This window comes from Theropithecus gelada, chromosome 2 (genome assembly GCF_003255815.1).
Source record: "Theropithecus gelada isolate Dixy chromosome 2, Tgel_1.0, whole genome shotgun sequence".
Taxonomy (NCBI): Eukaryota; Metazoa; Chordata; class Mammalia; order Primates; family Cercopithecidae; genus Theropithecus; species Theropithecus gelada.
The window spans coordinates 189,623,031-189,647,195 of NC_037669.1; the positions used below are offsets into that span (position 1 = coordinate 189,623,031).

At 39.1% G+C, this 24,165-nt stretch overlaps 2 protein-coding genes across 2 annotated transcripts in view; one reads left to right on the plus strand and one right to left on the minus strand.

Moving 5' to 3' along the window:
* HRASLS (HRAS like suppressor) overlaps positions 1-2,189 on the plus strand; it is a 35,070-nt gene extending 32,881 nt beyond the window's left edge. Inside the window, 1 exon segment of the mRNA XM_025377761.1 lies at positions 1,934-2,189. Coding sequence (XP_025233546.1) covers positions 1,934-2,035 — 102 coding nt within the window. The 3' untranslated portion in view covers positions 2,036-2,189.
* Positions 2,190-6,083: 3,894 nt separating this feature from the next.
* Positions 6,084-24,165, minus strand: part of ATP13A5 (ATPase 13A5) — a 116,513-nt gene continuing 98,431 nt past the window's right edge. Inside the window, exons 26-30 of the mRNA XM_025377760.1 lie at positions 21,054-21,228; positions 16,048-16,250; positions 10,675-10,763; positions 8,052-8,132; positions 6,084-6,592 (exon numbers count right to left, since the gene is read on the minus strand). Coding sequence (XP_025233545.1) covers positions 6,332-6,592; positions 8,052-8,132; positions 10,675-10,763; positions 16,048-16,250; positions 21,054-21,228 — 809 coding nt within the window. The 3' untranslated portion in view covers positions 6,084-6,331. The remainder of the gene's footprint in view (positions 6,593-8,051; positions 8,133-10,674; positions 10,764-16,047; positions 16,251-21,053; positions 21,229-24,165) is intronic.

Here is a 24,165-nt window from a genome sequence, read left to right on the forward strand (position 1 = left end):
TTGGGGAAGCTGTCTTAAAGTGGCACTGCTTAAAGTGGCTTTATGATCGTGGTATCTGGCCTATGTCATCTCTAGGGATTATGGTTTGGGATCAGGTTGCCCATCCCCCAACCAGCCCTCTTAAATTTGTGGGCTTTCGTTAACATCTTGTGTTTGTAGTGGCTGAAAGATACCTAGTCAGTCAGGGCTGCACCTCGCTGGGGCACACTATCTGTAGGACCCTGCCGTTTTCCAAGGGCCGTACCCTGCTACCATTTGACACCTCTATTTAAAGACACTGATTGCACCTTCGTATTTTTTTTTGACTACCCCATTTCTCTCTATTAGACCTTCTTGGGATCTCACTGTCTGCCTGGAATTGTACTAGGGTTGGGCTTGATCCCTGTCTTAATTAGTGACTCTTCCCCTTCTTTGGGATTTTATCTTATATCCTGCATCCTCCTGCCTCTTCTCCCCCGTCCCCCGAATATGGTATGTGGGCAGCTCTGTGCTGCAGTGAATTCCGACTCTCTCCTAGGAAATAGTTTAGGTAAGGATTAATTAAAATATAAATAAAATGGATAAGAAATCAAATAAAACCAAAATTATAAAGTAAAACAGGATTTGTCAGGGCTAGTGCCGAGTTGTTTGCCCTTACCATTCTCCCTGGCATCTGGGGGTTGGAGCAGAGAGAGTGGGTCACAATTACAGGCCTAGTCTCTGCCCACGACAGGATGGTGTAGTGGAGTGAACACATGCTGCAAACACGTGGAGCTAAGATTCCTGTTGTGTGCCTCTTTCCTGGCCCTGGCCCTTGTGCCTGTTCCTAAAAGGGAAGCTGCAGTTAGGGAGGTAGCATTGCGTTGTAGTAACATGTGAGTGGCAGGCCCCATGGCGGAAGGCTGTGGTTAGACAGAGGGCATGCTCAAATATGACCTGGGTTAGGCTTTCCAGCTCTTAGACTGGTTCCCCAGAGCCATTTGGGAAAAATATTTTGCTTTATTTGAAAGATCTGATTCTTAAATCCCAGAGCGAACAAATGTTTTCAGAGTACCTGATAATTCTGAAGTATCTGAATGTGGGTCATAAAATTGCACTCAAACCCATTTGAATGGAAGGCAATATTAGTTGAGTGCCAAGAAAACCATGAATATTCATTAGTTCCCTCATCATCATGATGATTAATACCCTTAAAGCTATAAATGTCTGACTTCCTTTATGGAAAATTGATCTTGAGAGTGGTTTGTCTACATGAGAAATTAATTTTTGACATGATAGTTAACATCAGTATTGGCTTTTTTGAAGTTTGTTTATCAGAAGAGAAATTGTGTCTACCAAATAACAGCTTATGGGTATTCAGCTCAGATGACATCTCTGAATTATTTTGCTAATAGACACTCCTTAGAGAAACATACACACACACACACACACACACTCACTCTTTCTCTCTCTCTCTCATATGATACTTACCTTGGTGTAGACCCAGCCAACACAAAGTGTTTATTTAAGGGGCCGGAGCTGCACAGGAGAAGAGTGTGTGTTTTAGAAGACTCAGCCTATCTTTAAACATCTTCGTGGAATGATCTCAGGCAAATTACTTATGATATCCCAAGTTTTGCAAAACAGGAGTGGTATATTAACCTCTTTCACCCGTGTACTGTTTATGACTAATGGGAACTGTGTTGATAATGAGTATATAAACTGTCAGAGTGCTTTAAAAATATGAGGAATGTATACCCACATGTATATATCTACATGTTTGAAATAATTATAAAAATTATAAATTCATTTCTTCATCTTTATGCAGAATTTTAATTTTGCATTGAACTTTAAATATATCCATTATACATTAAAACAGATGTTCAGTCTAGGAAACAGGCTAAAGCTTCATTTAGGACACTGAGATGTCTTTAGTACATGATGTGTTTTTTGTTTGCTTCTTGTTTCCTTATAGGCCAACCGAGCAATAAGTACCGTTGGGTTTGTGACAGCTGCTGTTGGTGCCTTCTCATTCCTGGGCTTGTTTCCAAAAAGACAAAGAACAAAATACTATTAACAGTTTACCAACGAGGTATTGATATTGAAGGAATTTGGGAGGAGGAAAAAGAAAACCTGGGGTAAATACTTATTTTCAGTGCATCATTACTGTTGCAGATTCCTGTGATGGATGGCAGGCTCTTTAATATAAATTGCTTACTGATATTATCTTATCATTGAGCCAATGAAATTTTTTTTTCCCCTGCTAACATGGATTTGCTGTGGCAGCTTGAACGAGAAGCAGTAGCCTTTTGAGTGAGCCAGCAGAAGATCTTAACAAAATCTCATCACATTTTATTTCTACTATAAATATTATTTTCCTTTTCCCCAAGGGTGGCTATTTTGCCAGAGGGATGAAAAACTATTTATATATGGTTTTGAAAGAAATTTTAAGAACCCCAAATTGTTAGAGTTGACATCTAAATTCATGTTTCTTGTTGGAAAAGAAGTTGGGAAATTCAGCATTTTGGTTAGGTAGTTTGAGGGACTCTAATTTACAAGGCTGTGGGGAGTGCACCCTCATCTTCCTCCTGCACCTGTATAGATTAGGGTGGATGGGAAGAGGAGAGGCTGTTTGCTCCAGGGTTTCAGTTCCAGTGATTTCTGTGGAATCTGCTTGCTTGTCAGGAGGACATGACAAGTAAGAGTGGGCTGTTATTTCTACAGTGTTACATATTACTCCCTTTGGATTTTGAAGTATTTCAGGGATTTGACCTTTTAACCTTGAGAAGAGATAATTAAATGTTTAAGATGCCATATTTAGAAAACAATATCTCATATTCTTAAGACTTTTTCTACAAGCCAAGGAGGGTCATAATTTTATTCTCTCATTTTATTATGTGTTCAGTTAAAGACACTGCTCTCTATGCTGTTCCAGTGAAATTCTTGGTGGCAGCAGGTGGGGAAAGGGGGAGTGCAGCTGTCTATAACCTGGGATTACATCAGACATTGTAACATGACCCCATAAACCACACCACCAGCCAATGACATCCATCTTATGGTATCATCAAAAGCTTGGCATGAAATAAAGAAATTGTTCAAGTTAATATTGGGGGATGGTACAATGAGAAAACGAGGAATACGGTACATAATGTGACTAAACAGAAGACTCAGTGAAAGTCTTGTACCTATTAAACTTACCTTTTACCCCAGGGCCAGAAATACTCAACAAGCTAATTGCAGGGTTAATAAGAATGTTAATAGAAGGAGTTGTGTGCTGCAGTCTGGGCCACAGAGACCCTATATCCCGTCCCTTCTTTATCAGTAATTCTTTCCCTTTCTTATGGCACCAACTCTGTCTCCAGTAACCCTCAAACACTCTCTTCTTCCACTGGTCTTCTGGGGAGGTGTGAGTGTCTCCTACCAGGAGCCAATGTCTAAAATTTCTCTTTCATTTTTACTCTAAATTCAAATCTCTGTTCCTTTTATGCCCTGTTCCCAATAGTTAAAAACAAAAAAACAAAAAAAAACAGGCCGGGTGCGGTGGCTCACGCCTGTAATCCCAGCACTTTGGGAGGCCGAGGCGGGTGGATCACGAGGTCAGGAGATCGAGACCATCCTGGCTAACACGGTGAAAACCCATCTCTACTAAAAATACAAAAAAATTAGCCAGGCATGGTGGTAGGCGACTGTAGTCCCAGCTACTCGGGAGACTGAGGCGAGAGAATGGCGTGAACCTGGGAGGCAGAGCTTGCAGTGAGCCGAGATTATGCCACTGCACTCCAGCCTGGGTGACAGAGAGAGACTCCATCTCAAAACACACAAAAAACCCGTTTTTTAGTATTGTCAAGTTAAGATGCGACTGGCAGTAGCATAATGTGTTGCCTTTCCCAAGGTACGCTTGCTGTTCAGTAAAGGATGCCCACACAGGGCAAATCTTAACCTGAAGCAGCAGAACGGGGCGCGGAGAATTGCTGCACCCCCCAGTGGGAGAAGGAGCAAAATCTGAAGTCAAGAATCTGTTGAGAGCCTCACGTGCAGCCTTGCTAGAGAACGCTGGCTGTCTGCACTCCAGAAGACTCCTGTCTGTGGGAGATAATGTCATAAATGCACTTTTAAATTCAATTCACGGATTCATGTTCACATTGGTGGTGTTTGAAGGTGCGGTAGTTTTCACTCTTAAAGGTCAGCTCACGAAGGTAGTCATCAGTTTCCCATAAAAATGGTTCCTCTTGATGATGGCCAGCGTAAGACTGCCCAGCTTGTGTTTCCTGGAGGTGATGATTTGATATATAATTGTGCTTTTATGCTTTTATGTGCTTTTATGAAATGATTTTCCCAAGGCTGTTAAACCTTTTTCTGATCATATTTTTAACAGTCAGGGATGGAGTTCAACTTTATCACATTTCAAGAATAAAAATTATGAAATAAAGATCATCGTCCACCAGAAACCTTATAGGTTGTAGGAGAAAACCTGGGGAGGGGAGGGGGAAAGCCTATACTGTTATTGAATCTATTAAAAAAATCTTTTTATGCTATCTAAATGTTATACAGTGTATCAGTTGAATCTTTTCATTCTAAAAGATTACTAAATGCAGATGTCAGCTCAAGGAACTTGAACTACCATTTTTTAAATTTGATACATAGTTTATAATCATAAACTAAAAATCTCTTTTTAAAACTTTTGTCCTGTTACTGGTAACTGCTAAATTATACACATTGTAGAAATTATTACTTTCCAGAGAGCTGTGAACACAAGAAATGGTTAAAAAGCAAACAAACAAAATTTAAACACAGAAGGATTGTTTTTATAGGAATTTGCATTTACGCTGGTGGTTTGTGTAACATTTATAATATGATTTACTGTAGTAAATTTCATGTTGAAAACATTCTAAGATGTCAGAACTGTAAAGTCAAGGCTGTCATATGTTGAATCTGTACATCATGGTATTAGGCACATAATTGGCACTCATGTAATGGAACTGGTTAACTAATTGCCTATGATCTGTTAAATTAGCAAAATTAGATTTATCGTTATAAGGCAAGCCTAGTAGGTAATTTAAAATGTGCACTAGAAATTTTCTCTCAAGTTTCTGGTGAGGGTGATATATAAAAGGTAATAGTGTACAGAACATATTTGTAAAGGATGTACCCTTTCATCTGGTATTTAATGTGCATCTAATAGGATGATTTAGATAATTAAAAGATGAAATAGAACTTAAGGTTGTTTAGTAGCCTGAGAATTGTCATGCTGCAGTTACAAATATTATGAGTCCCTTTTCTAGCATTGTTTTTAAGATGAGTAATGTTGAGTTCTGGACAACTTTTAAGGTTAGAGCTTGAGGCCGAGCACAGTGGCTCACGCCTGTAATCCCAGCACTTTGGGAGGCTGAGGCGGGTGGATCACTTGAGGTCAGGAGTTTGAGACCAGCCTGAACAACATGGTGAAACGCCATCTTTACTAAAAATACAAAAATTAGCTGGGCATGATGGTGGGTGCCTGTATCCCAGCTGCTCGGGAGGCTGAGGCAGGGGAATCACTTGAATCCGGAAGGCAGAGGTTGCAGTGAGCCAAAATTGTGCCACTGCACTCCAGCCGCAAAAAAAAAAAAAAAAGAGAAAAAAACAACTTGAGGTTTTCATGTGTAACAAGAAGTAAATAATGTTGCCATGCTTCTTTAAGTATAAGTATCTTTTTACAGTTATAAACCTTCCTGTTCCCTGGCCCCAAAACAGTATACATTGAGTGATGCCAAACTTTGGTGGAATTTGCTTAGACATTAATGGTGCCCATGCCAAGATTATATGGAATTAACAAACATCTTCATTCTACCACGTCCACATAATTCTGGCTTCTTATAGTTAGGGTTGAATTTCCGAAAGGGTTGATTGGGCCTTGTTTCTCTATGAAAAGCATAAAAGTGAAACAGAAAGAGGAACTGTGACCTTGGGAAAATATATATATGTAAATGTTCTTCACAAAGATTTAAGTAAACTTGTGACAACTAATGTGTTAGTAAAACTTTCAGAGACCAAATGTTCCCTCAATTTTTCTTTTTTCAATTGATGTTCATACTACTAATTTGACTACAGTACCATGAAAGCTGTTCATTTTAAACAAAATAATACTATGCAAAATGAATACAGTTTGTTGAAAAGGATAACACAGGACATGCATTCTTTTTCTCTCACTGGTAAAGCCTACAGTCAGAATAAGCCTATCTAAGGTCTTTTGCTGCTAGGTTTAATGCATTGAAAAGATGCTTTGAGCGAATGGAGAGAGGAAAGATCAGGGGAGAGTATCACCACTTCTCCACAATGTGTTAATTTTGGGGAGAAAAGCAATGCTGTTCGGCTTGTACGACAACAATTCTGATTACAGCCTGGTCCAAAAATGCTGTTCTGTGGGGTGGCTTCCCAATTTGAGTTTTCTTTCTGGAATCTGTTCACGGCTTTCATAGCCTCTGTTGATGTAGAATCCATTTTTGCCATCACCTGAATAATCTGTCCTGTTTGTGGGAGGCCAGGTTGAGTCTTCTGCCAGCTGCTTTTGCCAAGTCCTATATTGACTTTTAGAGGAGAATCCAAATTCTCTTTTGATCAACAGCCAGAGCTCATGATTTTGAAGGATGGCATCCTGAAAAATCAGATGGGAAAGACAATTTATTGCGCAGGTGCCCCTGCAGCCAGGCCGCTGGCCACCACACCCGCCCCCTTTCCCCAGGCCTCCCTCTGAGGTGTGCTTATTGCTGCTGCATCTACGTCTCCTTTTCCAAGTCCTGGAATTCTTCCCTTAAGAAGCAAGAGGGTGCTTGTGTTCACATAAATCTGCCAAAAACTTCCTTTCCACACATTTCCTGGATAAGTCCTGGCTAGGGATTTTCTTAGAATGATTTTACCCTCAGACTGAAATGATAACAGCAGTAACGTGCTCAAAATGAAGAAAAGAAAAATCACCATTAGCCCTGCTACCTGCCACCGGCCATGTAGAAGGTGTCAAATAAGAGTTTGTTGAATAAAGTGTTGAACTCTAGAAATCAAATGGTTATTGGTTTTCATTTTTTGAGAGTTTTCTTTTGTTCACATGACCACACAATTTCTATCCATTTATAGTAATGAAATTGGTCAAATTTTGCATCCCACTTTTATTTATGCTAAACTTTCTGTGGTAAACAATTTTTATGTAGCTTTAGCCTTTTAAAAATGTTATTTTATGATAAGAATGTAGATACAATATGATTAATAATCATTTTTAGTGACTGTTTAGCATTTCCTCAAATTGCTGTATAGCTATTTAAACAAACAGCATCTCAACAACACTTAAGTTGAATGTAATATTTTGCCACTGTAGATAATATTGTAAGTGCCTTCATACATGTAGTATTTTTCTCTTCTTTGGGGTTAAAACATACAGTCTCAAAAATGGAATCCCTGAGTTAAAGAGTATGAGAAAATTTAAACATACTATATATAATGAGGTGTATATATATTTTAAAATTTGGTTGATCCCTTTTCCAAAAAGTCTTAAAGCACATGCGTTAAAACAAAACTCTCCTTTTACAAAAAGGAACTCTCCTTTTACAAAGATAGTACTTGAACCTCTTACTAAGTGGGTAAAGTCATTTAGTGACACTGAGTAGAAAAGAAACACTGTAAGGGGAAGACCTTCACGAAAAGGAATTGACTAGAATAAGCAACGGCTTCTCCTCTTTCTTAGGAAACCCTCCGGAAGGCAGTTCTTCACTCTAAAAAGTCTCATTGAGTTTTAGGGTTGGAAGGTCACTTGGTCTAGTCTTTACTAGATTGTTGAAAATATTAGAAAAGTGCAATACAGTGCATTCATGGAAGCAAAATTAGAATTAATTCATGTTTTGCTTTCTATGTGAAGATATCAAGAGCATTTCTATGCAGACTTCAAATAATTGTAAATCATTACCCCCACAATTTTCCCCCAAAAGAATATGTACCATTTTAATAAACCCTTAATAACTGTCATTCTGGGGGATCAAAGTGGTTGCTCTAGAAAATAAGCACCTGTTGAAAATGAGATCCTTAATTTGTTTATCTTCCTAGAAAAAATATAGAGATTACTTTACCTCTACAAAGAAAGTCACACAGAATTGGGTGAGGGTTACCACCAAAATTAAAACCCTCCACGATGTTATGGTTGGGATCAACTGTTGAAAAACAAATACCATTATTACATTTTTCATACTTTACACTTTGAAAAAAGACCATATTATTTATGTATTTGTAATAACTCTCTGAGCTTAGAGGTGGGCATTACTTTACAACTGAAGGACCCACAGCTGCTAAATAAATGGCAGAGCCAGAATTCGAAGGAGAATGGACGACCTCTTGGCCTGTGTAGCGTTGACAGCCTAACGGTGTCTACTGAGAAATATGCCCTGAATCACAAATATAAGACAGGACATTTTGGAGGCTCTATGTCTCTCTTCATTTTTATCTTTTCAAACAGAGGAAAGGGTAAGATTAAATCATGCATCAAATAATGTTAATACTTCTAATTTTCCCAAAGCAAATTCTACCTGAAATTCATTCGTTAAGGAGGACAGAGAAATGTAAGTATATTTTGATTGAAACTAGATGCAGATTGCTCCTGGCCCTATATCTGATGGCTTAATGAAAGTTGAATGAACCCTTCAAACCCCCCAGTTTTTAAAATTTAAGGGTACACATTGATCATTAAATACAATTATTTAAAGTGTGAGAGCCGTAACTTCCCACGGCTGCCTCCATAGCGAAAGGCTAGTTACACAGCCTTTTTTCTGAGACCCCACCCAAGAGTAGAATATTTATGACTGACTGTGTGTGGGACTGAACTCCCTTGAGAACAAAACCCACTGACCCTCCATACTATCTAAATGCTCATCCCTAATTCTCACCCCCATGCTGATACTGGTTATTTCAAAGTAACACTTTGTCCTTTTTTTCCCCAGGTGGAGACAGTCTTTATCAAGTTGTGAAATACAGCAAACTGGAAAGGGTGGTTTGGATTAAAGGGTTGTTTGGAAAAGTTGGGTCAGATTCTAGCAGAGAACCTGGCTCTTTTTCTCACAGCTGCCACCACTCCGATCCAGGAGAACTAACTCTTCTCCATCCCTTGACCTGGAAGGCACTTGATTTTGAATTATTTGTTTAATTTTGAGATGGAGTCTCGCTCTGTCTCCCAGGCTGGAGTGCAGTGGCACAATTTCAGCTCACTGCAACCTCCACGGCCCTGCTTCAAGTCATTCTCCTGCCTCAGCCTCCCCAGTAGCTGGGATTACAGGCACCTGCCACGACGCCCAGCTAATTTTTCTATTTTTAGTAGAGACGGGATTTTAACATGTTGGCCAGGCTGGTCTCGAACTCCTGACCTCAAGTGATCCACCCACCTTGGCCTCCTAGAGTGCTGGGATTACAGGCATGAGCCACCGTGCCTGACCCTGGAATTTATTTATTTATGCAATGGTTTTCTCTCCTCGCTTCTAAACTACTTGAGAGCAGTGACCACACCTTATTCGTCTTTGTAACTCCAGTACCAAACTCACTCTGGAGCTTCGTGTTTGATAAATAAATGAATGACTGGGTTTTCATTTCCTAATTGCTTCTCTCCTCTCACATGTAGTCTTCCTGCCATCATGTAATTAATCTGTCTTCACTGCCCTGCTGAGAAGCCTGTTCAGATCGCTTCATTCGCTCCATGTCGCTCTTGGCATAAAGTCTAAACTTCTCTAGCTGCCTCCATCCGTCCATGCCTGCCTTTATTATTCATTCTCGTTCATACTCCACAGCACATGGCCTCAGTTTTAGCCAGTCTTCTAGTGCTTGGGTAAGCCTTGCTTTTGATTTCTGTCTCTGCCACCCTACGTTGATTTGCATTTCTAAGACAAAAGCTCTTTCAGTCCTCTTTGCTGCTTATGCTGTTCTTGTTGGGAATATCCCTACCTCCTGCCTAGCAAAATGTAGCCTATCCTTTTGGACCCAGGTCAAGTTGCATGTCATCCATGGAATGTCTCCCATGACAGCCACAGTCCACAGTGAGGCCTCCTTCTTCTATGCTCTTCCCACTTCTGTCTGTTTTCACACTCTCTTCAAGTATGGATAGCCTCAGGTAGCATTCCAGTATGTCTCATCTTCACAACAAATCTGACTTGGAGGTCAGGAGCCAATCCTTCTCTTTCTTTTATTTCTCTCACAATACTGGGTCCAAGAATTAGTTCAATAACCTCTTGATGAATTAAATTTTAACCCAGGGCATCCTGGATCAAATTATATCCACTGATATAAAGCTTCATATAGTCCATGTCTGACAAAACATGACTGTCTTACAAGTCTATATTTTCTTTCCCTTTATAACTACATTATAAAGGATTTCTATGATATGGTTTATTTTTTTGAAAATTGTACTTGAAAAATTATTGTATTATTGCATTAATTTTATTGTATTGGTATAACATAGCATAATAAAGTATCCAAACATAATGTTTCAGGTAGGTGCAGGATAAATGTACCCAATAGTATTGATAAAATGAAAACCATTGGAGGCCAGTGTAGGTGAAATCCAGATATCTTATTTGCCCTTCTAGTACATAGAAATAGCCTCACAGTATTTGGTGGTCAAAGAGAACACAGTAATAATTGACTTGTGAATTACAGTGAATACACGGTCCATGTACATGAGTCATGTCAGATGTGCAAATGAATGCCACTTACCTCCATTCCACGGTAGATAACTTGAAAGTCAGAAAACAGAATGAAAATTGTGAGGCCCAAGGCAGCTAGCAGCAGCAATGAAAATATATCTGAGGAAATACCAAACATTATTTTTAGATGTTAAAAAGAATGTTTCTTATAATCTGGCACACATTGCAGAATCAACTATCTCTGTTGGGCAAATACCAGATATATCTTCAGATGTTTTGATATATCCTCATATGTTTTGAAATATGTTCTAATGCTTATAAGATGAAGGTAATATCTTAGAATCTTTCCTTGAAAGTCTGGATGTAGAAGACTGTTAATCAAATGTATTACAGTAACGTCCATGAAGCTGCTGCCCTGGTTCACTATCACTGTGTGTCCAGTGAGTTGTGCTTGCATGGGATAAACAGTCTTCTTGTCACCATCTCATTCTTCCTCATTGCCTAGAGAATAAAGTTCAGGGATCCTCTACTGACATTCAAGGCCTTCCACAATCTGGGCCCAATCAACCTTTAACCTGGTCTCTGACTACTCTTCCTTATGGGCAACTGGAAAGGTAAACCATAAAACCTCCAGCTTCCACGGAGGCCCAACACTCCAGCTTCTGTGTCTTTGTTAAACAAAAATGCCCTATGTACATAACAATATTCCTGTCTTGGCATGCTCCAATTTTTCTTTCCTCTTCTTTTTTTTTTTTTTTTTTGAGACGGAGTCTCTGTTGCCCAGGCTGGAGTGCAGCGGCACGATCTTAGCTCACTGCAACCTCTGCCTCCCTGGTTCAAGCAATTCTCCTGCCTCAGCCTCCTGAGTAGCTGAGACTACAGGTGCCCGCCACCACGCGTGGCTAATTTTTTCTTTTTTTTTTTTCATAGAGACGAAGTTTCACCATATTGGCCAGGCTGGGCTCGAACTCCTGACCTGTGATCCACCCGCCTCAGCCTCCCAAAGTGCTGGGATTACAGGTGTGGGCCACAGCTCCCGGCCTCCAATTTTTCTTAACCCAGTTAAAATACCACTTCCTCTTCAGAGAGTAATACTCCCTTACAAAAGCTTATTTCATATAGTATGTATCATACTCTGCTTTGCATGATCTTAATTCATGTATCAACTGGACTGTGACCATTTGAAAATGGCTTTGTCTCTGGTTCTCTGGGACACTGACTTGAAAAAGTAAATGAGAAATTAGCATGTACATCTGTTGCATTCCTTCTTTCCATCCTGCCCAAATTGTTTTAATTTTGGGAGCTAAACTTCCCAGATGCACTGTGCCAGCATCTCTGTTCTTATTCCCAACCTCACCCACTCCTCTGTCAGAGCTTTTAGCAGAGCACTTTAGAGGTGGTACCTTAGAAATATCTTTTTTAATAGAATTATCACCTTCAGGCCCAAACAATAGCATTGAATCAGCATTGCCATGATACAAATGATTCTGATAATCCTGTAAAGTTATAAATAAATGAACAAACTAAGTTTTCTCTTACACTCTACCTCATTTATTCGTGTTGCTCTACTCCCCCCACCCCCAACTCTCTATAGGTCTATACCAACCTGAAATCTGAGGCAACTGCCCCTTGATAGCAGGCTCTATTTTTGAAGTGAACAGAGTTCTGTTTTCATCCTTGAGCACCTACACACACCCTCAATATTTATTCATGCCTCACTTTATGTATATAAATAAACGTAGCACCTGTCAGAAGTGCCTGAGAAGGGTATGAGGCAGACAGAAGAAAAGTAGGAATTGCATCTCTCAGGATAAAGCAATCTAAATGGCTTGGTGATACGATTTCAGGAAATAGCTGTGTGGATTTTTCATTTACTTCATGGATTTGGAGTCCCAGGAACCCAGAAGCTGGAAAGAAGAGGGTGCCTGAAAGGTCTGTTCTGATGAAGGCCTGGACCTCACTAGTGACTGGGGCTGAGTGGCGTGCACATCACTGTCTAATGGTCTAAAAACTAGGCCTCGCCTGTGCACAAGTGAGCAACGTAGAAACAAAATTATAAGGTCATCTTTTAAAATTCAGCTTTGATTGAAAAGATGTAATAAAGAGTTGAATGTTGGCTCTTGTTTGTTAGTTGATGCTGCTGGGGAATCATGAAAGAATAGGGTTCTGTTAATGCAGGTGCTTTAGGAAAGCAAATCCTGTGTAAGCCATTACACTTTATTTTCAGATAAGGTTAGTAAATGTTCACACTTGTTTCCAGAAAAGTTAAGCCTCTACTTTTTCTATGTCTTCTCATCATAAAGTTGAGTTTCTGTCAAAGGCTGTTAAAAAGGGCAAACAGTTTTCTCTTATATCAAAATAAAGTTGCTTGTATATTTTAATAGTAGTTCCAAAGGCTTTTGACTTACAACCTGAGAATATATGTTTGTTATCACATTATATTGGTTAGCATACCTGTATGCTAAATTGTAAAACATTTTACATTTAAAATTATCAGTTATGTTGGGTATAGGGGTTTTAATTTACCCACAAGCTTTATGTCACTGTGAGAGCACTAATCTACCTCTAAGTCACTCAATTCATGTAAAAGGACTTTGCAGCTACTATTAAAATTGAAGTACTAGGCCAGGTGCAGTGGTTCACCCCTGTAATCCCAGCACTTTGGGAGGCCGAGGCTGGTGGATCACGAGGTCAGGAGTTCAAGACGAGCCTGGCCAAGATGGTAAAACCCTGCCTCGACTGAAAATACAAAAAAAAATTAGCCGGGTGTGGTGGTGGGCGCCTATAATCCCAGCTACTCGGGAGGCTGAGGCAGAGAATTGCTTGATCCCAGGAGGCGAAGGTTGCAGTGAGCCGAGATCGTGCCACTGCACTCCAGCCTGGGCAAAAGAGCAAGACTCCATCTCAAAAATAATAATAATAATAATAATAAAGTACCAGACAACAAATATATTCTGCTTGTAAAATACATTTATAATTTTTAAAGTTATTAATGTATAACAACACCATGCATTTCCTGTGTTATTAGTGATAACCCATTAGAAAATATAATGGGAAAGTCATTCACAATATAACCAAAAATATAAAATAGAAAGGATTAGGTTTTGTTTTGTTTTGTTTTGTTTGAGACAGAGTCTTGCTCTGTTGCCAAGGCAATTCTCTCTGCCCCAGCCTCCCAAGTAGCTGAGATTACAGGTGCCCACCACCACGCCCGGCTAATTTTTGTATTATTTAGCAGAGACAGGGTTTCACCATGTTGGCCAGGCTGGTCTTGAACTCCTGACTTCAGGTGATCTGCCTGCCTTGGCCTCCCAAAGTGCTGGAATTACAGGTGTGAGCCACTGCGCCTGGCCAGATTAGTTTCTTAAATCAATGTGCAAGCAGGATTTGTAATGGAGAAAACAACAAATATTTACTAAGAGACATTAACAAAAAGCAAGAATAAATGGGGAGACATGACATGTTCCTAAATGGGAAGATTAAGTTATATACCAATATAAATTCTTCCCAAAGTATCAAAAGCCCAAAGGGAAATTTTAAAAGCCTTGCAATTCATTCTAGAGTTTATCTTAAAGAATGAACAGGAAAGAAAGAAAGAGTTTTTAAAATGAGGAATAATGAGGGTACACTGATCTTGCCACTTAAGTAAAACATTATAAAACTATACGTTTTAAAGTATAGTGGTAAATCAAGAATAGATTGATGTTTAAAAACAGAAAAGATAGTCTGGAAACTATACAGACATATACATATAAACATAATTCATAATATAAATGATGTACAAATATATATGAAGATAGTTACAATAAAGGTGGTATATTCAGTGGAAAAATAATTAATATTAAAAACTCAATAGTCAATAAAAGCTGCTAGCAAAACCAGTTAACTAGTTGCAGAAACTTGTTTTAATCCCTACCTCAAACTATACACCAAAATTAACATTAGATTTTAAAAGCACTTCAAAACTAATCATGATAATTATACTATTTAATAATTAGAAAAAACTTCCTGTGCATAAAGACAATGGAAAAAAGATCATGAAAAAAATGCAAACTAAAACCAAACGAGACACTATTTTCTAAAATCTTATCAGACCAGCACAAATTTTGTTCTTTAAATAGTACTTCATGTTGGATGTACTATTAAGAAGCATACCCTCTTGAAAACAACTGATAAGAGTGAAAATCAGTACAAACTTTCTAGAAAGCAACTTCAAATTGTGTATTCCAGGCTTTGACATTTTCACACTATTCCACCAGTTAACTGAATTTTGTTATCCTAAGGAAATAAGAGGCTAAGTCAAAGTAATTTACACAAGTATATTTTTATAGCATTATTTATCATACTGAAGCCAATTACATGATAGACAGGGTGACCGTCTTTATCATGCAATATCTGGATAGGTATCATGTATCTAGTTTGCCTTGACATTCTCTGTTTAAGCCTGGCATAATTATTAATCATGTCTCACTTCACTCCTAAAGAGTGTCCCAGTCTGGTCAATAATGATGAGGCATATTCTCTGGCTTCTTTGGCCTGATGATTTTTTTTTTTTTTTTTTTTTTTTTTTTTTTTTTTGAGACAGGGTCTTGCTCTGTCACCCAGGCTGGAGTGTAGTGGTGTGATCCCAGTTCACTGCAGCCTCGAACTCCCAGGCTCAAGCAATCCTCTCACCTCAGCCTCCCCAGGTAGCTGGGACTATAGGCAAGAGCCACCATGCCCAGCTAATTTGTAAAAGATTTTTTTAGAGACAAGGTCTCACTGTGTTGCCCAGGCTAGTCTCAAACTCCTGAACTCAAGCAATCCTCCCACCTTAGCCTCCGAAAGTGCTGGAATTACAGGAGTGAGTCACCACTCCCAGCCTTAGCTGAGAGGATCTTAACTGTAGCTTCGAAGAGTTTCTTTAAAACTCTACTTAAATTAATATACTGGGAAAGTAAATAAGATTTTTTGAGCCCCGATTATAAGCGTCAGATCCTTACATAAATTGTGCTAGGCCCATTCCATAAAATGCTTTGTTTAGTCCTTCCCTCAGGACTTAACAAATTAAGGATACTCCCTCCCATTCTGCCAATGAGGAAATAAGGTCATAGAACAGTTAAAGTAACTTGCCCAATGTTACAAGGCTAAAGAGGTCAATTTACATTTGAACTGGTTAAAGCCTTTTATAAGGCTTTCATATGCATGTGTGTGTTTAAAATGATTCTTCGTGACTCACAATAGGACAAGACTCGCGACAGTTAAATGATGTCCGTGCTTATCTGCAAACAAGCAGATTTCTGCATGTGGGCTCTACCACCCATGACCACGGCATTCAACAACAATTTTAGAGTCATGCAGTTGTTTCTCCCTCAGCCCATCATTTTCCAGTGAGGTACAACTCTAGGGTGAGAAAGGGAATGGGAAAGTATTCAGAAAGAAAAATTAAACTTTATATACTTACAGTTTGTATAGATGGGTTTTCGAAACGGCTTTCCCTTAGAAAAGATGAATGCTACTGTGATATAGTTGATGGTGGTGATGGGCCACAGTGTGGTGGTCTCAAAACTTAAAATTGAACCAGGAATCAGAGTTGCATTTCCAGTCCAGTTTCTTTCCAGACTCATAGTTGTTGAAAAATTACTCTGGTTGGCCAGGAAACACTCACTACAAAAGAATCACCAGTGTTTATGAAACATTTTATTCCATTTTTATCCATTAGGTGAAAAAAAATAGTTTAATCACTACCATGGGATTTTAGCTTTCAAACTATGTCAGCCAGTAACTACCAAGACATATTCTGTTCATCCCTTGCAATGACAAAGCAGAAATAAAAGGAAGTCAAGATTGTTCTTTGTCCGGCATTCCATTTGGAACAAGTGATCTACCTTGAAAGGGCCTGAATGACAATATTTTATGAATTCCTATCAATTCAAAGAGTAAATACACCATGTCAATTAAGCTGTGTGTGTGTTGTTTTCTCTTCTGTGGACTAAGCAAGACTCCTAACATGGGTTTTGAGTTTGAGTCTCCCACTCCAATTTACTTCCCTCGCATAGCTAAAGGATCTTCCTGAAAATCTGAACATGACAATCTGCTGCTTATAAGGGGTCTACGGCTCTATTTTGCTGATAAATTAAGCTCAAACTTCTCCAACTGGCCTATGAGATCTCTGCATCCTGGTCTCACTCTACCTTTTCCGTCTTACCTTTTGCCACTCCTCCCATGCTCTATACACTCCAAACATACAGGATTATTCCCTGTTCCCCACATATCAATTTGCATACCTGTTGGGTTGGATGTGCTATTGCCTTTAACTGAGATATAACATCCACCCTTCAAACATCTCTGCATCTGAAATGCCTTTACTTTTGCTGGCAAGTGGAAGTAGTGCCCACAAGAGTAAAGGCATTTTTAAAAATGTTATCTCAGTTAAAGGCAATTGCACATGTAAATAAAGAATTGCAAAACAACTACTTTTGCAAGCTCATTGTTTTGCGATTCTTTATTTACATAATTTTACGTCTTTGGGATGTGAATTCCTAGAATATAGGATTTTTTTGTGGTTTTATTTTTTGGTTTTAATCAAATTTACAATAGATTTTTGGCACCTAGCACAGTGAGGTCACATAATATTTACTCAAAAAAAATATTTGCCCAAGATATGAGCTTTCCCAGTCCTGATTGATCTATTTCCAATGTTCTTTTTTTTTAAATAAACCAATAAATTAGTTTCCACCAGCTTTCTTGCTCAGCTTGAAACTTTTAAACCACTATTACAACTGTTTATAAATAAGGATTCATTTTCTAACGTGAACTCAAATGCAAGACTTAATACTTATTATTCTGGGCTCCCTGTAGTCTAGAAGTGTGCTTTGCACATACAGGCACACTTTGCTTTATTGTATTTCACTTTATTGTGCTTCCCAGATACGGCGTTATTTACAAATTGAATGTTTGTGGCAACCTTGCATCTAGCAAGTCTATTGGCACCATTTTTTAACAGTATGTGCTCGCTTTGTCTCTGTGTCAAATTTTGGTAAATTCTTGCAATATTTTAAACTTTTTGAAATAATTACTACCTCTATTATTGTGATCTGTGATCAGTGATCTTTGCTGTTTTATCGTAATTGTTTTGAGATGCCACGAACTATGCCTTTATAAGAATGCAAATTTAATCGATAAATATTGTGTGTGTCTGACTGCTCCACTGACTGACTGTTTCCGCATCTCTCTTCCTCTCCTGGGGCCTCCCTATTCCTTGAGAGACAATAATATTGAAATCTGTTCAATTAATAATCCCACAGTGGCCTCTAAGTGTTCAAGTGGAAGGAAGAGTCACATGTCTCTCTTTAAATAAAAAACCAGAAATGGGTAAGCTTAGTGAGGAAGGCATGTCAAAATCCAAGACAGGCCAAAAAGCTAGGCCTCTAGCACCAAACAGTTAGCCAAGCTGTGAATGCAAAGTAAGAGTTCTTGAAGAAAATTAAAAGTGTTATTCCAGTCAACACATGAATGATAGGGAAGTAAAATAGCCTTATTGCTGATATGAAGAAAATTTCAGTGGTCTGGATAGTGGATCAAACCAGCCACAACATTACTTTAAGCCAAAGTCTAATCCAGAGCAAGGCCCTAACTCCCTTCAATTCTTTGAAGGCTGAAGGCGGTGAGGAAGCTGCAGATGAAAAGTTTGAAACTAGCAAGAGGTTGGTTCCTAAGACTGAGAGAAAGGTGTCTCTATATGTAAAAGTACAAGGTGAAACAGCAAGTCTTGTAGCAGCTGCAGCAAGTGATCCAGAAGATTTAACTAAGGCAATTAATGAAGGTGACTACACAGCTCTCAGTGGAAATGAAACAGCCTCTTCTATTGGAAGAAGATGTCTTCTAGGACTTTAATAACTAGAGATAAGTCAGTAACTGGATTCAAGGCTCCAAGGGAGAGGCTATCTCTCTTATTAGGGGCTAATGCAGCTGGTGACTTTAAGTTGATGCCAATGCTCATTTGCTATTCCGAAAATCCTAGGGCCCTTAAGGATTATGCTAACTCTACTTTGCCTGTGCTCTAGAAATGGAACAACAAAGTATAGATGACAGCACATCTGTTTACAGCATGGTTTACTGAATATTTCAAGCCCACTGTTCAGACCTACTGCTTAGAAAAAAAAGATTCCTTTCAAAATGTTACTGTTTATTGACAATGCATCTAGTCACCCTCCAAGAGCACTGATGGAGATGTATAAGGAAATTAATGTTTTCATGCCTGCTAATACACATCTATTCTGTAGTCCATAGATTAAAGAGTAATTTCAAATTTCAAGTCTTATTTTTTAAGAAATACACTTTGTAAGACTATAGCTGCCATAGAGAGTGATTTGTTTATTGGATCTGGGCAAAGAAAATTGAAAACCTTGTGGAAAGAATTCAACATTCTAGATGTCATTCATAACATTCATGATTCATGGGAGAAGGTAAAAACATCAACATTAACCAATATTAACGGAAGTTTGCAAGAAGTTGATTCAACCTTCATGAATGACTTTTTGGGGTTCAAGACTTCGGTGGAGGTTGTAACTGTAGATATGGTGGAAATAGCAAGAGAACTAGAATTAGAAGTGGAGCCTGAGATGTGACTGAATTGCTGCAATCTCATGATAAAATTTGAATGGATGAAGAGTTGCTTCATATGGATGAGCAAAGAAAGTGGTTTCTTGAGATGGAATCTGCTCCTGGTGAAGATGTTGTAAACATTGTTGAAATGAAAACAAAGGATTTAGAATATTATATAAGCTTACTGGACAAAGCACCAGCAGGGTTTGCGAGAATTGACTTCAATTTTGAAAGTACTGAAATGGGATAAAATGCTGTTAAACAGCCTCGCTTGCTACAGAGAAATATCTCATGAAAGGAAGAGTCAATCAACGAGGGAAACTTTATTGTTGTCTTATTTTACGAAATTGTCACAGCTGCCCTAGCCTTCAACAACCACTACCTTGATCAGTCAGCAGCCACTCAGCTTGAGGTAAGGCTCTCCACCAGCAAAAAGATTATGACTTGCTGAAGGCTCAGATGATCATTAGCATTTTTTAGCAATAAATTATTTTGAAATTAAGGCACGTACTTTTTTAGACATAATGCTATTGCACAACCGACAAACTACAGTATAGTGTAAACATAACTTTTATATGGACTGGGAAACCAGAACTTCATGTGACTGGCTTTATTGCAATATCCACTTTACTATGGTAGTCTGGAACCAAACCCACAATATCTCTGAGGTAGGCCTGTAGTAGATGTTCCATAGTCACAAAGCATTTTTACAAAAAGAGGAACAGACAGACTAGATGGCCTGAATTATAGAGTTTAATACCAAAGAATATCTAGTCCAATATATTTACATTAAGGTAATAAAATTGAGGGCCAGTACGGCACATCTAGTTAGTGACAGAGTCAGGAATTCTTAGAATTCCTGATTTCCTATCCATCCTCCTTTGGCTACAACATACTGTCTTCTAGGTTCAGTCAAAACTTGAGTTCTCTGAGTATATGCACTCCAATTTTGGAAAAAATCTAGTTTTGAAACGGAATGAGATTCTATATCCCTAGTTATACTTGAATTGCTGAATTTTTTTTTAATCTAAATGACAACCTCATCATTTGCTAGTTTTCAATCTGTGTTTTTACTGATTTCTGGTGCTCTGTGGAGTGAGGGGCAGTTTGCACATGTCCTATTTCAAAGAGAGCAGCTCTTTTCCTGCCTTTTCTTTTACCAGCAGAAAGGCTTTGTCAGCTAAATAAAGCTTGAGCCATTGGCACTATAGCCTACCTCAAAAACATTAAAACCCAGGGAAGTAAAGAGATTTGTCCTGAATCCCGTGTTCCAACTCAGTCAGAACAAGGATACCATCAACTCACACTTTAATGTTCATTTGGGAAAAAGCAAAATAATGTAAACAAATCTCTCTCATATGTCTATATCAGGGGCCTGCAAACTACAGCCCACAGGCCAAATCTGATTCATCACCTGATTTTGTAGGTAATGTTTTATTAGAATACAGCCACACCCACTTGTTTACCTATTGTCTATGGCTGCTTTTGTGCTGCAACAGTGGAGTTGACTAGCTGCAAAGAGGCCATGTAGTGCACAAAGCCTACTTACGATCTGGCCCTCTACAAGAAATGTTTGCCAACCCCTGGTCTGTAAAATGTACAAAGTACCAGGGAATTAATATATTAATTCAGTCAACCAGTTGTTAGATCTGTACATTAACAACCAATGTGACAGATCTCTTCCCACCCACTCCACCCCAGTAGTCCATGGATTAACTGTGTTCTGTCCCATCATTTGAGTTTTGCAGCGACACAATTTTATTAATTAAAAGCTTTAGGGTATATGCTCAAGTCAAGTTATTCAATGTCATGGGTTATTTATTAAATCACCTTTCAAAAGGAACACTAAGAAAATGAACTTACCTATATTGGTAGACCTCACAATACCAAGGCTGCTGCTTCACATAGAGAAATGCACTGATCTGCACAATGCAGGAGAAACAGGAATTCAAAAATATTGACAGCAGCAAAGGGGGAGAAAGGAGCTGTCCTGCTGGTCTATATGGAGCCAGCTTTGGGTAGGCATGAGTTGAACTCACTGAAAGACAAATGCATTTTTTCCTATTACAATCTTATCATTGAGAATAAAAGGTTGAGATTGAGATGCATATTATCTTGAGTCTGGCATTGGGATTCAGATTGAGCAGACATGAACAGAAGATTTACACCTAGGTAAGCACATTGCCTGGTGGCACATCCAGTCTGTCTTCACCTTCAGAAATAAAAAATAGTGGGTTAGAAAGTTATGTAATTATTAGATTTACCATATCACATGGTGCAAATATTTTCTCCATAACCAGACTGACCAGAAATTGTGTGTAAAAGAGGGAATGGCCTTCCTTATGGGACAAGCAGTACTAATATTATGTTTCAGTGATGACAGGAAAGTGGAGAGTTAGAATGAGGAGAATAAGGAGGAAGATAGCTAGATTCATCTTCATATGCTGGAAAATTTAAAAAAAAAAAAAAACACTCACTCTATTATTCATTCCGCCAACTTTCTCTGAGCATGTCAGTGTGCCAGGCCCTGTGATAGGTGCCAGGCACTCTGATGGATGCCAGAGATGTGTTAAGTGTCTCTCTGGATACACAGGTGGATGGAGGACTGCTGCTGTATATTACATAAAGAAAAAGAACTCATTAAAAATACTGCTTCTGTGGGAGGCCGAGACGGGCAGATCACGCGATCAGGAGATCAAGACCATCCTGGCTAACATAGTGAAACCCCATCTCTACTAAAACAATACAATAAATTAGCCAGGTGTGGTGGCAGGTGCCTGTAGGCCCAGCTACTCGGGAGGCTGAGGCAGGAGAATGGTGTGAACCCAGAAGGCGGAGCTTGCAGTGAGCCGAGATCACGCCACTGCACTCCAGCCTGAGCGACAGAGCAAGACTCCGTCTCAAAAAAATAAAAAATAAACAAACAAATAAATAAATAATATTGCTTCTAAATGAGAATGTTAAACTATATTGTATTTTTGATTTCAGGGTTTTTTTTTTTATTTAAAGGGTTTGGAAATGGGCAGAAATTAAAAAGAACAACTATTTAAAAAAGACAACTACATCCTTCTTAGTAGCTACATATTTGAACATGCTGATGAAAATGAAATGTATTTGCTTCTCAAGGCAGAGCAGGAAGGAAGCATGAGGAGGACAGGAATTTGAATTTAAAGATTGATATTGTAGTCATGTTTCAGTTCCTGTCTTCATACCTGTCACCTCTTCCCTTCTCACAGCTTAACACTGGTTTCTTTGATGTAAGGGAAAAAGTGGGGTGTGCATATTTAAGTGTGTATTTCTGCATGTACAGGTAGGGTAGGGGGAAATGGGTGTCCAATTTGGGATGATAAAACTCTATAGTAGGTCTCTGGTTTGTTCAATCTGTGTTCTGGGGTAATCATGTAAACTCCCTGGTCCTTCATTTTCTCACAGATAAAATGAGTGTGTTGGAATGCCTAAATGGTACCCAAAGGCCCTTTCAACTCTTTTATTCTAAAGCTCTAAAGGTAAAGACTAAGTCTTTACCTATACCAGATCAATCAATGTTTTCCTGGCAGGGTGCTGGGCTAGAGTCTGTGGGGTGTGCAGAGATGAGAAGTACATTCCACCTGCCTTCAAAGAGTTTGAAGTCCAGTGAAAGACAGACAGATTGTGTAATAAAGAAGTTGGCTGGTTTTTCCTGGTATGTATCCTTTAAATCTTTGAAATGCCCTGAGTGATAGTAGTATTTTTCTTATGCATGGTGGGCCTTGGGAGTTTATGCTAACAAGATGACTCATGGTGGGAATGAGGAGCGTTTGTGTTAAGATGACTCAGGAAGAGTCCTGCCAACGCCCAAAAGACCATCTATATGATTAGAGGGTGGAGCTTTGATCCACAAGATGTCAACCTGATCTCCAGGTAGGGGAGTGGGGTTAGAGACTGAGTTTGACTTAACAGCCAATGATTCAATCAATCATGTCTACATAATGAAACCTTAATAAAAACTCCAGACACCGAAGCTCAGGTGAGCTTCCCTGGTTGGTAGTACTCTGCATATTGTCACCCATCAATGTGCCAAGAGGGTGAGGCATCCTGACTTCACGGGGAAGGGACAATGGCAGTGTTTCTCTTGTTTGAGATCCCTAATAGACCTAGCCCTAGGTGTCTCTTCCTTTGGTTCTGATTTATGTCTTTTTGCTATAATAAAACTGCAGTCATAAGTATAACACTTTCCTGAGTTCTGTAAATTGTAGCAAATTGTTGAACCTGAGGGAGTAATGGGAACTCCTAAGTTTGTAACCAACTAATCAGAAGTTCAGGTGGTCTAGAGAGCCCCACACTTGAGGCTGGTGTCTGAAGTGAGGGCATTCTTGTGGAGGCTGTACCCTTAATCTCTAAAGTTTGCCCTAATTCTGGGTGGTTGGTGTCAGAAGCCATTGCTTGGGTCCACGAAGAAGGGGCACACAGTGTGGTCTGTGATCAGTGCTGAGAAGTGCAAGGAAATTGTGCTTCCAGGTCACAGAAGGCAGAAGCTTTACTGCTTGGAGTTCTCTCTGTATTCCAGCATCCAAAGCAGAATGTAGCTATAAATTCATAAAGAGGCTGCAGGTAGTGGAGAGAGGTAAAATTGCATCTCTGTGTATCTGGCTCCTACCTCTTTGGTCTTCTCTCTCATGCTCCTTGTAGTTTCTTGTCTTTCTTTTACACAGTAACTGTGGTAGACTGAATTGCTGGCTTCATAGTCGTGGGGTATACTTTGTCATCCCTTAATTTTGGGCTTCCCTGTGTGACTTTCTCTGGCCAAAGAGATGTTAACATAGACTTCAAACATGCTTGCACAGCTGGGCTTGCTCTATGGCTCTGCTTTCTGTGACTCACAATGAGAAAATACCAAATCTGTCCATTCAACCTGGCCTCAGAATGAAAAATGTGGAGTAGACCTGAATCAAATCCAAAAGCGTTAACCAAGATCAACTGATCTACATATTAGAGT